At 34.0% G+C, this 14,977-nt stretch overlaps 1 protein-coding gene across 7 annotated transcripts in view; it reads left to right on the top strand.

Moving 5' to 3' along the window:
- Nucleotides 1–14,977, top strand: part of LOC143251846 (protein mothers against dpp-like) — a 37,234-nt gene that overhangs the window by 16,728 nt on the left and 5,529 nt on the right. For 2 of the 7 annotated variants that reach the window (XM_076503113.1, XM_076503114.1), the window contains 4 exons: nt 2,025–2,243; nt 3,908–4,003; nt 6,152–6,178; nt 6,526–6,747. In XM_076503113.1, the coding sequence (XP_076359228.1) occupies nt 2,025–2,243; nt 3,908–4,003; nt 6,152–6,178; nt 6,526–6,747 (564 nt within the window). The remainder of the gene's footprint in view (nt 1–2,024; nt 2,244–3,907; nt 4,004–6,151; nt 6,179–6,525; nt 6,748–14,977) is intronic. The other 5 variants (XM_076503117.1, XM_076503118.1, XM_076503119.1 and 2 more) reach the window with 3 other exon arrangements.

The raw sequence follows: 14,977 nt of genomic DNA on the forward strand, positions 1-14,977 counted from the left end.
ATAGCAAAAAAATTCTTGTACAATCAAATTAACTACAGGTTTTTTTCACATTCCTCTAATTTGTCTTTTGTGGCTTGAAATTAGAAGTGTCTTAAAATAAATTTCATTTCAGAGCTATATTTTGTCTCCCACATCACTATGTGATAACCTATCCAGAACTTGTCAAGAGATTGAAGATTCTATGACATGCTATGTATGTTTGTGTGTGTGTTTATAGAATATAGTGTTAAATTTTTAGGGTTTAAATGCTGAATGTGAAATATTGGAAAATCTGGGTCTAAACGTTTTATAAAAGTATCTTGTTTTAATTAGTAGCACATTACCAGTTGTATAATTACCAGCTGTTGAATCTTGCTGTTGACAGTATTGGGTGTATAAGTATTAGGTTGTCCAGAAATAAATGTTTTTGAACTGCACAGTTTGAACAAGTATAAACCAGTGTTGTAAAACATGCTTTAATCAAAGTAATCACCATTTGCTTCAACACACTTTTGTAAATGTGTAATGATGCTGTTTATGCCCCTGCTATAGAAATCAGTTTCTATGGTCAGTGAACTCCCTAAAAGCTTCTTCTGCAGAAGTCTGGTGTTGAAAGCATTTATTGTTCAAGGAGTTGTCAAAGTTCTTGATAAAATGAAAATTTGTAGGGGAAAGGTCTGGGTAATAAAGTGAATGAGGCAGAACCTTGATTCTAAATTTGTTCCATTTTAGGAGCATCGTCGGCTCGTGCAGAACACACTTGTACAACTTTTTCACCTTTCCAATTGCACATAGGTGGTTGGCAATGCTTGATTTGCTTGTGCCTGGATTTTCTGCAAGTTCACGTACTGTTGTGTGAGGGTCTGTATCAACCACTTCCATTAATGTGTTTTTATCTAAGGATGGCTTCCTGCCACAACCTTCATAGTCTTGAAGGCTTTCATCTACATGTCAAAACCTTTGGAACCAATGTTGAAACCTGTACGTTCAGTAACAGGTGAAATGCCTGGTTTATGTTCCATGTAGTTTCTGTAGCTTTTCATCCAAATTTGAAGTGCTAGAGGAAAAATTAATAAAAGTCCTTGTCCATAATGCCTCGGGGGGTTGTGAAACTTTGAGTTGAGTTGAAATGGCAGACTATCAAATGTTGAAACCTGTACGTTCAGTAACAGGTGAAATGCCTGGTTTATGTTCCATGTAGTTTCTGTAGCTTTTCATCCAAATTTGAAGTGCTAGAGGAAAAATTAATAAAAGTCCTTGTCCATAATGCCTCGGGGGGTTGTGAAACTTTGAGTTGAGTTGAAATGGCAGACTATCAAGATACCTTGTAAACAACAAATGTTGGATTAAACCAACCAACGATAAGTTACTCTGACATCGTGAGAATTTCAACATTCATTTCTGGACAACTTAGAACGAGTATTTACAGATGGTGTTGTTATATGTTAAAAAGTACGACTTTCTGGAAGTATAAAAAATATTTTATAAAGATTCCTAATATAAACTGGAGTTTTATTTAATCTTAGATATTGAAAAATTAATATCTTTACATTTTTAATCACGAACATGGTACTACTTTAGTGTATGAAGTTAAACCCAACTTTTATAATTTAGTGAAAAGTTCTAAATCATTAATTTAAACTCACTGGCTCACTGTAAAACAGTTGACTCTTGTTGTTTTACTGTTGAGTCGAACAGATTAGAAACGTTTTGATGATCTCCAATAAATGTGAAATGGTTGTGGCTAATGTAAAGATGTCATTATTAGTCTTACGTACTATTCTTATAAAACACTTGTGAAATAAAATATTAACACTTGAAGTGATATATATTTTATTTTCCCAACATTGTGTGTAATTTTCCAGGACAAAACTTTGAACTTCTGTTTTATAATTTTGAATGTAACTTTTTCCATAGATTGTTTTACCTTTATGGTGGTGTTATCTGAATAAACTGACTGTTTTTCATATTCTTGAATACTTAGTAGTTTTTCATTCTTATAAATTTGTTATAAATATTTAAAGATATAATTATTCTACTGCTAGTGCTGCCACCTGTCTTAGTTCCACGTCACAGTGAATTTCCTCCAGGCCATCCAGTTGTCAGCAACTTTCAGACAGTTCCTGACACTGCCATGCCTCAGAATGTTAGTTATTCAGTTCAAGGCTTTGCATCTCATCCTTCTTCACTAAGTAACATATCTGTCTCAGCAGGAATTGTCTCTTCTGCAGGATCAGCACCAAATAGCCCTTTTGGACTTCCTGGTAGGAAATTTTATTGTACTATTTTAGATGATGTTCTAATCATATTTTTATCAGGTTTGTCATTTCATTTAATCATTTCTTATCATTAAGCTGGACTTTCTGTTTTGTGGATTTTGTTATACTTTTAAATTTTCCGGTAAATGTAAAACATTTCTTCTCTTAATAGATGTTACTGTTTGAAAGGTTTGGGTGTGCACATAGTAGTCTATGATGGTTTGACAATGTAATTATGAATGTGATTATATCAAGCTGTGTGTTACTTAAGCTGATCAATCAATTGAAAGTGATGTTTGTGATTACTCCACCAATTAATTAATCAAAATTCAGGTTGTATTAATTAACAGAAAAACAATTAATTCTTCAAAGTTAGTATTTCATGTTATTCAGCAATTGAACACTTGAAAGTGCATTTAAAAATGATTGTCGCAAAACACATAATTGAAATTAGGGTTTCTAATTATTCTAATTTATTGAATTACTGCAATGAAACATGTTTATTCTTATGGTTACAGTTACTATGACTTTGTTATTACTACAGTTACTATGACTTTGTTATTGCTACAGTTGCTATGACTGTTTGTTATTGTACCTAACTTGGAACTGCTGAGTAGATTTTTTATTATTATTCTTATTGAATTTGTGACTTAAGGGAAAGAAACTGGCTGACATCACCCACTCTTTGTTTCTGTATTCTTGTCGTATGGCTTGACGAACACTGGACTAATGATCAAATAATTTTTGTATTCTTGTCTTATGGCTTGACAAACACTGTACTAATGATTGAATACTTTTTGTATTCTTGTCGTGTGGCTTGACGAACACTGGAGTAATGATCAAATGCTCTTTGTATTCTTGTCGTGTGGCTTGACGAACACTGGAGTAATGATCAAATGCTCTTTGTATTCTTGTCGTGTGGCTTGACGAACACTGGAGTAATGATCAAATGCTCTTTGTCGTCTTGTCGTGTGGCTTGACGAACACTGGAGTAATGATCAAATGCTCTTTGTCTTGTCTTGTCGTCTTTGTGGCTTGACGAACACTGGAGTAATGATCAAATGCTCTTTGTCTTGTCGTGTTGTCGCTGATCAAATGCTCTTTGTCGAACACTGGAGTAATGATCAAATGCTCTTTGTCGTCTTGTCGTGTGGCTTGACGAACACTGGAGTAATAATCAAATGCTCTTTGTCTTCTTATCGTACGGCTTGACGATCACTGGACTGTAGGGTTATTCTTCTGTAGAAATATAACACATTTGTTGTACATACATACTCATGTAGGGAAGTGTGTTGATTTGTGTATGAATGTTTCTTTAAGGGTAGCAGTGCTATTATGGTATTATCTTCTGTAATAGTAGTCTCACTATTGAAGTAATATATAACTGTTTTGTATTGTGGTCATTACAATCAGATTTGTAGTAATTAATATTTCAAAGTTAACATGTGACCTGTAACAGATGCATAGTGGAATCAGAGTTGCAGTAATTAATATTTCAAAGTTAACATGTGACCTGTAACAGATGCATAGTGGAAATTGATTTCATGCATGCACACATTTGTTTTTCCACTAACTTAACATAAAACTTCATCACTGTAAGTTATTTAGTTATTGTTGAATGTAAGTTGTTTCCTTTTTGTTCTTAACTTTGTTAATCTCAACTAAAACAGCAGAAACTCCACCCCCAGCCTATAGCCCACATGATGATAGTCAACAAGGAAGTGAAACTAGCCATCAGGCAATGGATACAACCATCATCCCACCTGGTATGAGTGAAATATTAGCTCATTCTCTTATAGAAATGTTTTATGTGACAAAGTTGGTTAAATTGAGTCATGGATCTACACGTATTTGAGATACAAGTTAAATTATTTTGTTAAGATGGTAGTTTGTGATCAGGAAGAACAAGTGTGGACAAGAAACATTTGATAACGTTTCTTTAGTAATACTTATGAACATGTCACTACACTAACTGTAATATCCATGAGGCAGCGAGTATTATCACCAGGCTGTTACACATGAAATGTTTGATTTTCAGGGAAATGTGAAATAAGTACACCTCTTTGTTGTTTAATGTATTTAATCAAAATAAGCTCCTCTAAACTCAGTACACTTCTGGCAACGAGTTGCAAGTTTATAAATGGCATGCTTAGAGAACTGGATGTCCTTGGATGCAGTGAAGTCTTTGAAAGCTCTCTCAATTGATATTTGGTTTGAAAACCTTTTTTTTTCTTTTAAAAATGACCAAATGTTTAAGAAAGTGATAACCAGTAGGAGAAAGATCTTGGGGATGAGATAAAGTTTCATGTTGAAGTGTGTTTCGTTTTTGGACAGTAACGTACAAAACGTGCAGTTGAGCAATGTCATCAAGAATTATGGGCCCATTGTGATTGACTATTGCTGGATGTTTTTGTGACAACTTTTAATGCAAAAGTACAAATTCACAATGGTGTTTTTCTATTGTGATTGTTTCTCCTGAGTTCAAGAATGAATAATGGATCACACCTGCTGATGACCACCCAACACTGACCATAGGCTTCCCAGGATGATGATCTGGCTTTGGCAGATGTTTTAATGCTTTTTCATAGTCAAGACACTATCTGGATTGTTGTGAACAATCCATTTTTGTCACAATTCTGTGGAGGAACAGGTCATTGCTGTTGAGGAACAAATTTTGACTCATCTTATTTGATGTGGAGGAACAGGTCATTGCTGTTGAGGAACAAATTTTGACTCATCTTATTTGATGTGGAGGAACAGGTTATTGCTGTTGAGGAACAAATTTTGGCTCATCTTATTTGATGTGGAGGAACAGGTTATTGCTGTTGAGGAACAAATTTTGGCTCATCTTATTTGATGTGGAGGAACAGGTTATTGCTGTTGAGGAACAAATTTTGGCTCATCTTATTTGATGTGGAGGAACAGGTCATTGCTGTTGAGGAACAAATTTTGACTCATCTTATTTGATGTGGAGGAACAGGTCATTGCTGTTGAGGAACAAATTTTGGCTCATTTGATGTGTTTGCAGTCAGTTTGTGAGGTATCCATTGATCTTTTTCACCTCACCAGTTGCTTCAATTTACCAGGATCCTGTTGAATAACTAAGTTTGTCAGCAAATTGTTAGATATCGGATTCAACTGAGATCTTTAATTCATCATCCTTAATGGCTGGCTGATGAAAGCCACTAGTTTCGTTTTCAAAACTTGTTACCAGAGTAAAATCTCCTAAACTAGTGCTGTGTTGTGCACTCGTTAGCTGTGAAGTTATACAAGAAAATTACATGAATATCAATTTTATCCATGCTGAGAAAAATCAATATAAATACTAGTTAGTTAATAAAACTAAAGTGAGCTTGAAATGAACCACACAATATGCTGTATTATATTATTGTGACAAATTTGTTGATGCTTCTCTTACAACCACTAAAAATTGAGTTTTAAATTTGCACGTGAAAATCTGACATTTCCCCAAAGTCTCTTGAAGATAGTAGATTATATTGTTCATTAAACATTTAGTTTTTCTTTTAAATTTACACAAATAAAGTTATTGTTCACAGGAAAACACCGATGTTGTGAGTTTTGTTATTGTTCACAGGAAAACACTGGTGTTGTGATTTTTGTTAATGAATATTTTAGTTTTATCTTTTACATTTCAATGAAGAAATGTTTTTTTGCCAGTATAGGTTAGGAAGGTAAAACAGCACAACATATTTGTGAACATAAAATATATCAGTGTACAAATGATAATTGTATGTTTGTACACAAACATAAGGATAGTTTTTTAAATAATATTTTATAGCATTAATTTTCATAGTTTAAGTTTCATATTTGTAAAATACATTTTGTATTTTTGAATTACCAGTTTTTCACATATAGTAATTACAAATTTCTTGCCATGCTGACTTTGACCAAAGGTGATGAAGCTGTTACCTTTCCTGAAGGTAGGTTACTGTTGTGATTCTAGTACTAAAAGTTAACTTTCCTGAAGGTAGGTTACTGTTGTGATTCTAGTACTAAAATATTTGTGTTTCGGTAATAGCGTTTAATAAAGCAGTACAACTTGTATTGTTTAGGATAGGATTAAAATGAAAACCTTAGATATTAGACAGATTTTTTTTCTACAAGTTTGTAAAATAAATGGAGCATCATTACTGAAAAGGTTGATATTGTTTGTAGAGTACTAACTTATTGAAGTGTTAGTTTTGTATGTAGACATTGGTGAAATGGTTAGACTAATTATGTTAATTTAGTTTTAATGCTATTTAAAATGATGGTTTTCGTTTCCTAGACATGTCTCCAGTCACATATTCCGAGCCTCAGTATTGGTGTTCTATTGCATATTATGAACTAAACTCTCGTGTTGGAGAAGTTTTTCATGCTCAACATCATAGCGTAATCATTGACGGTTTCACAGATCCATCAAATAACAACCACAGATTTTGTCTTGGGCTTCTCTCAAATGTAAATAGGAACTCCACAATTGAAAATACAAGAAGACATATTGGAAAAGGTAGTTTATTGTTTATTTCATAATTATTTGCCATGTTGTCAATTACAAATGCATCCAAATGTTGCCTCAGAAATTTATATATGAATCACTGTTTTTATATTTCAGTGAATTTATACACTGTTGATTTATATCTAACCTGAAATACTTATATTGTTAACAGTTGTATTATAATACGTACACTGATGAGTCTTAAGACTTGTTTATATGCATACACATTGTTATGCCTAGAGAGTTATATGCATTGGTATATCTTAAGAGAATTATGACGTATGCAATGATTTCTCGTAAGATTATTATAATATTTATGTTGATATATCTTAAGAGTTAGGAAAGAAGAATTCATTTAGACAAACCATAACACTAGAGGAAATTAGAAACTGTAATTTTATAATAGAAATTTTACCATTTTTAAGTGTTGCATTTTACATACAGAATACTTGAGTATGTCAGTTGATTTTAGAGAGAGAAATAACCAAACAAGGTGATGATAGTCACACAGTTTTATTGCTTGAAACATTTTATTCTAGTATTTGTAGCAGTGTGCCTTGTGTGTAGTAGAAGGCACTAGACCAGGAATTGAGTTTAGATATTTCAATCATGTTGTCATGGAACTTTTATTTGAAATAAGTGTCATCTCATTTGTTGTAAAGAGATACAGTACAGTGGTTAGCTACATGCAGTTTGAAAGATATTTTAAAGTTAATACTCAACATTTTGATCATGCACCTTTATCCAGAGAGAAACTGTGGAGTGTGGGCCTGCTAGTTTAAAGTATTTTCTAGATTTGAACTTAATGGTGAAATGAAATAAATTAACTCCATTGTGATGGGTCACAGGTCAAAGGCCATGTCATCTCATTTGTTGACTTGCATTCAGAATGTTATTGAACTTCTACTTTTATGAATTTATCTCTTGAAGTTGGTTATCAAACTATAGATTATAATTAAATTTTCATATTATACATTATTTACCTGCTTAACTTAAATGTAAATATTAAACAAACATACCTAAATATCTATTTTTGTGTGTCGCATAACATGTTGAATGCAGCACCAGTTTAAATTAGATGTTTGTGATGTCAAAATACACAGTTTATAGTCACAATAAGCCACAGTTTGCTGTCTTGCTGTAGTTGCAACTCTCAATGACGGCACCATTTTAAACATGTTCTGTCTCAAGATTTGTGTGTAACATTAGTGTTATTGGTGATGGTGACACTGTCCACCTTGGTTATGTTTGTAGTTTTTTAAAGGCCATTAATCTTTTTAATGTTATTTAAGTTGTTTTAATTTATACATTAGAACTTTTTTAATGGGATTCCCTTTTAGGAATCAGTCCATCTAGTTTGATTTGAAATTAGAAAATGGCCATAACGTCAAATAATTTGAAAGCAGGATTGGAAAGGCCAACTTCAGGGGATTAACGCTGCTGTTTGAACTATCTGTTAGCCATCCTGGCGAGTTATAATTATTAAAATTTTGCTACAAATCTTTTAAAACTTTCATTACTTTTTGAAAATGGCCATAAAGTCAAATAAACCGGAACCAGGACTGGAAAGGCCAACTTTAGGTGACTGAAAGTGGTTTTTAAACTTACCTGTTTGTCTTCCTGGCAAGTTATGACAATTACAATTATGCTACAGAAAGTTCTGTACAAATTGTATTACTGTAGCTTTTATCTTAACACTGTAGACTAGATGTTAACATTGGTTTTAATGCCGTTTGTTTTTTAAACTTTGTTTTATTTCATCTGAATTTCCTTTTATGAATTTTACTAAATTTATTTTAAGTTTAACTTTTTACCAGATGTTTTGGTGCAGATAGCCTAGCTGTTTTGTGCCATAAAACACCAAACCAACCAACCAATATCTATTTTTGTGTGTCACATAGCATGTTGAATGCAGCACATGTTTAGTAAGATGTATATGATGTCTGAATACATAATTTATAGTTTGTACAAACATACCAAAATATCTATTTTTTGTGTCACATAGCATGTTGAATGCAGCATCAACTTAAGTTATATTTTTGTGATGTCAAAATACATAGTTTATAACTTGTATGAATTAGGAACTGAAATTGCCAATACTGACAAGGTGTAATATCAAATGAAAACATTGTTTGTTGAGCTATCACCTATATTTAGTAAATCAAACCCAGTGGCCCCCACTCACCTCTTTCTGTTTCTGGAAATGATCCCTTATAAACACCTACTTCTATATATGGCATGTGAAAAACCAATTGCAAGCACAGAATGGCCAATCAGTGTTTTTCTTGATCATTTTCAAATATAATCAAATCTTTTTCTTTAAAGACAAACCTTCATGCTGGTAAGTTCAGTCTTTAGCCTATTTGAAATGTCATAGTTTTTAAATTAAGTTATTACACATGATGAATAATACTGTAATTCTATGGTATTAATTTATAATGTAATTCTATGGTATTAATTGATTTTGTTATTCAAATGTTTATTTCACACACTACATTTTTAAAATTTAATATTTATTGATGTTATGACAAACAAGGTTATAACTAGAAACATGTAGGATTTATAATAATTGAAATGTGACTTTATTTTACCAAATACTAGTCCACTAAAATAGAGCCAAGATAGATCAGTTTTATATTACTGGATATGGTGACATGGATGCATGTGTGCTGCATCATTATAACATCTGTATTGTTAGCTAGGTATGACTGAAAGGTCTATGTAATAAAAATAATAAATCTATATAGATGCATAATGTTGGTATACTTAAGCTATTTAGTTGAAATGCATGTTTTTTGTGTTATGTATAGTCATGCCAGAACATGATTTATGGTAATTTTCTAATATTTTAATGGTGGTTACAGGATTGATCAAATCTACCAAACCTGTACAGAGATTCATAAGTTAAAATAACAGATGAAATACAAGTTTTATCTCAGGAAATATTTGATGAAAGTATCTGGACATTATAAGTGCATATGAAATTTGAAAATTTTCTGATTCATAAGTATTTTTAGTCTTAAAATCAAAATCATTTTGCATGTTGGATAGGCAACATGCAAGGAAAATAAAAGACAAGAGAAGACAGTGCTTAACAAACATTAACACTTTGAAAAGTTTATATTTTGTGTATCGAAGTATTATAGTGTTTATTGGTAATGTGCCAAATTTTATGAACATACACTTACTAATTTAGAAATAATAGCATGAAAACTATAACAAGACAAAATGGTTATGAGTTCAGTCCCAGTGACTGAGCCTATGCTGAAAGGGCTAATAATATATGGTTAAAAAAACAATGTTCTTCAGGAGACTGTAGTAAAGACTTGTGTAGAAATTGTTAAAAACATGGGAGCAGAAATAAGTAACTTGATATGTGAAATGTCAGGTGGTTATGGTGCAGAAATAAGTAACTTAGTAAGTGAAATGTCAGGTGGTTAGGGTGCAGAAATAAGTAACTTAGTAAGTGAAATGTCAGGTGGTTAGGGAGCAGAAATAAATAACTTAGTAAGTGAAATGTCAGGTGGTTAGGGTGCAGAAATAAGTAACTTAGTAAGTGAAATGTCAGGTGGTTAGGGAGCAGAAATAAGTAACTTAGTAAGTGAAATGTCAGGTGGTTAGGGAGCAGAAATAAATAACTTAGTAAGTGAAATGTCAGGTGGTTAGGGAGCAGAAATAAGTAACTTAGTAAGTGAAATGTCAGGTGGTTAGGGTGCAGAAATAAGTAACTTAGTAAGTGAAATGTCAGGTGGTTAGGGTGCAGAAATAAGTAACTTAGTAAGTGAAATGTCAGGTGGTTAGGGTGCAGAAATAAGTAACTTAGTAAGTGAAATGTCAGGTGGTTAGGGTGCAGAAATAAGTAACTTAGTAAGTGAAATGTCAGGTGGTTAGGGAGCAGAAATAAATAACTTAGTAAGTGAAATGTCAGGTGGTTAGGGAGCAGAAATAAATAACTTAGTAAGTGAAATGTCAGGTGGTTAGGGAGCAGAAATAAATAACTTAGTAAGTGAAATGTCAGGTGGTTAGGGTGCAGAAATAAGTAACAAGTAGGGTGGTTAGGGAGCAGAAATAAATAACTTAGTAAGTGAAATGTCAGGTGGTTAGGGAGCAGAAATAAATAACTTAGTAAGTGAAATGTCAGGTGGTTAGGGAGCAGAAATAAGTAACTTAGTAAGTGAAATGTCAGGTGGTTAGGGTGCAGAAATAAGTAACTTAGTAAGTGAAATGTCAGGTGGTTAGGGTGCAGAAATAAGTAACCTTAGTAGAGTGAAATGTCAGGTGGTTAGGGTGCAGAAATAAGTAACCTAGTAGGTGAAATGTCAGGTGGTTAGGGAGCAGAAATAAGTAACCTTAGTAAGTGAAATGTCAGGTGGTTAGGGAGCAGAAATAAGTAACTTAGTAAGTGAAATGTCAGGTGGTTAGGGTGCAGAAATAAGTAACTTAGTAAGTGAAATGTCAGGTGGTTAGGGTGCAGAAATAAGTAACTTAGTAAGTGAAATGTCAGGTGGTTAGGGTGCAGAAATAAGTAACTTAGTAAGTGAAATGTCAGGTGGTTAGGGTGCAGAAATAAGTAACAAAGTAAGTGAAATGTCAGGTGGTTAGGGTGCAGAAATAAGTAACTTAGTAAGTGAAATGTCAGGTGGTTAGGGTGCAGAAATAAGTAACTTAGTAAGTGAAATGTCAGGTGGTTAGGGTGCAGAAATAAGTAACTTAGTAAGTGAAATGTCAGGTGGTTAGGGTGCAGAAATAAGTAACTTAGTAAGTGAAATGTCAGGTGGTTAGGGTGCAGAAATAAGTAACTTAGTAAGTGAAATGTCAGGTGGTTAGGGTGCAGAAATAAGTAACTTAGTAAGTGAAATGTCAGGTGGTTAGGGTGCAGAAATAAGTAACTTAGTAAGTGAAATGTCAGGTGGTTAGGGTGCAGAAATAAGTAACTTAGTAAGTGAAATGTCAGGTGGTTAGGGAGCAGAAATAAGTAACTTAGTAAGTGAAATGTCAGGTGGTTAGGGAGCAGAAATAAATAACTTAGTAAGTGAAATGTCAGGTGGTTAGGGAGCAGAAATAAATAACTTAGTAAGTGAAATGTCAGGTGGTTAGGGAGCAGAAATAAGTAACCTAGTAAGTGAAATGTCAGGTGGTTAGGGTGCAGAAATAAATAACCTAGTAAGTGAAATGTCAGGTGGTTAGGGTGCAGAAATAAGTAACTTAGTAAGTGAAATGTCAGGTGGTTAGGGTGCAGAAATAAGTAACTTAGTAAGTGAAATGTCAGGTGGTTAGGGTGCAGAAATAAGTAACCTTAGTAAGTGAAATGTCAGGTGGTTAGGGTGCAGAAATAAGTAACAATAAGTGAAATGTCAGGTGGTTAGGGTGCAGAAATAAGTAACTTAGTAAGTGAAATGTCAGGTGGTTAGGGAGCAGAAATAAATAACTTAGTAAGTGAAATGTCAGGTGGTTAGGGTGCAGAAATAAGTAACTTAGTAAGTGAAATGTCAGGTGGTTAGGGTGCAGAAATAAGTAACTTAGTAAGTGAAATGTCAGGTGGTTAGGGTGCAGAAATAAGTAACTTAGTAAGTGAAATGTCAGGTGGTTAGGGAGCAGAAATAAATAACTTAGTAAGTGAAATGTCAGGTGGTTAGGGTGCAGAAATAAGTAACTTAGTAAGTGAAATGTCAGGTGGTTAGGGAGCAGAAATAAATAACTTAGTAAGTGAAATGTCAGGTGGTTAGGGAGCAGAAATAAGTAACTTAGTAAGTGAAATGTCAGGTGGTTAGGGAGCAGAAATAAGTAACTTAGTAAGTGAAATGTCAGGTGGTTAGGGTGCAGAAATAAGTAACTTAGTAAGTGAAATGTCAGGTGGTTAGGGTGCAGAAATAAGTAACTTAGTAAGTAAAATGTCAGGTGGTTAGGGTGCAGAAATAAGTAACTTAGTAAGTGAAATGTCAGGTGGTTAGGGTGCTTGACTTACAATCTGAGGGTTTGAATCCCTGCCCTGCTAAATTACTTACCACTTCAGTTGAGGGATGAGGGTATACTATAATGTAATGGTCAATCCCACTATTCATTGATAAGAGTAGCACAAGCATTTGCAGTTGGCAGTGCTGACTAGCTGCCTTCTCTCTAGTCATTCATTGCTAAATTAGGGATGGCAAGTGCAGATAGCTTTTGTGTAGCTTTGCAAAAAAATAGTAACTAAAAACAATGACAGAAACTAAAAAATGAAGTTATATTGAGGAACTTTATGTGGCATACATAAAATTTATAGTTTAAACAATATGAAGCTGATGTGAAATTTATTATTGTAAAGTTGGAGACAATGAAGTTGATGTGAAATATGTTATTATAAAGTTACAAATAATGAGATTGATATGAAATAAATTATTGTAAAGTTCTAAATGATATGAAATAGAAGTGAAGTAAATTATTGTAAAGTTCTAAATGATATGAAATAGAAGTGAAGTAAATTATTGTAAAGTTCTAAATGACGTGAGATTGAAGTGAAATACATTTATATTTAATTGTGTTAATGCATGTTCTTTGGTAAATGAAGGTACTGTCCTTGGTGATAATTAAAGGTAGTGTCCAAGAATTGTTATGTATGTAACTTGTGATTCTCCAAGAATTGTTGCTATGTAGATAACTTGTGGTGGTCCAAGAATTGTTGCTATGAAGGTAACTCCTGGTGGTGTACCAAGGATTGTTGTTACATAGATAGTTGGTGGTGGTCTGAGGATTGGCTACTTCTTGTCCATACTGAACAGAAGTAAGCCACTTAACTCATAAGTTCCTTCTTAAAGCTGCTTGTGTAGACAGATTTATCATGTTGGAGAAGTCCTTTGTCCATCCTACTCACAACCTTGTCCATTTGGATGGCTTTTTCAACATTTGTTTCAGTCAGGTCTAATCTTCTGCACTCAGACTGTTTTCTGGAATTGTCAGTTCACCTTTTTCTGTCTGCTTCTTCATTTTCTGCATGCATATTTGGGGATGTGGCCTTCAATGACATCACTAATCCGTCACAGCTATTCAGACATACGCTCATTTCACTGGACTCTGTATAATCGATGGAACTTTCCTTGGTATCTCTGGATGATCCCACCATTCTTCCTTCTTCCCTTGTAGATAATCTCCTTTGGTGTGTGGATAAGACTTGCACATCAGTGGGTGCCACACTTTCCTCCTCTTTGTCTAGGCTTGTATTTTTTTACAGATGCATCCTTTCAGGACTTGAAAGTATGGGCTGATCTCTAGGGGTCTTTGGGCAATTGTTTTCTAGATGAACAAGCTTTACCTATCAATGTTCTAGAGCTCCTAGCCATTTGTTAGGTTTGAGATCCCTTCCCATTGTCAGACATTTTCTGTAATGATCCCTTCTGACACTACCAACGTCATATTCACCTTGATCCTGGGCTCCATCTTGGAGAAGTTGTGCTTCCTGTGGTCTCTGCGGCAAAGTTCTTTTACCGTAAGCTGACTTTCATTCCACATATCAACCAGTTACACATCTTCCATTTCTTGGTGAGTGGTTCAATCTTTTGTGCTTAAGATTTATCGTGCCCTTGTTTGATCAAAACTGCACTGTTGATCTATGGTCTATGGCTTTGCTAGAACCATGGCCTTGAAGTGTTTTTACCCTATTCATCATCTGGGGCTTTGGCTTTGTGTGGGGGCTTTCTGCACTTCTCCAGTTCAAAGTTTGTATGCTGACTCTTGTGAACCTTCACTATACCTTCATTGTTTGCAACTGTCTTTACTGTATACTTCAAAAATTTGATCCTTACCTTTGTATTCAGGTGCTGTTTCCACATATCAGCCCATCCCACCATGGGTTATCACCATCCACAAATGTGACTTTTCTTTTGAGTCATCTGAAGAAGGTGGATGCTCCCAGCTGGAAGTACCGTCTTCCGTTTGCCAAACATCTTTTGAACCACCTTTTCCTTCCCATACCTATGGATGATTCAAATTTAGGTGACTCTGTCGACTCTGCAATAGTTTATTGTGATGTGGTGGTTTCACATAAGATCCCCTCTACAGTTTTTGTATTTGCTGTCAAATTGTACACCATTTCTCTTGCCCTAGATCATGTACTGTACTATTTATAGCAATTCTTAGCTGTCTACCAACCCTGGAATAATTTCACGTTATTCTCATCCTATTCTCATTGATATTCAAAATTGACTGGCCCATTTCTCTCTATCATCTACTTCTGTCCAGTTTTCCTGGATACTGGGCTAAGTTGGTA

Source organism: Tachypleus tridentatus, chromosome 6 (genome assembly GCF_004210375.1).
Source record: "Tachypleus tridentatus isolate NWPU-2018 chromosome 6, ASM421037v1, whole genome shotgun sequence".
Classification (NCBI taxonomy): Eukaryota; Metazoa; Arthropoda; class Merostomata; order Xiphosura; family Limulidae; genus Tachypleus; species Tachypleus tridentatus.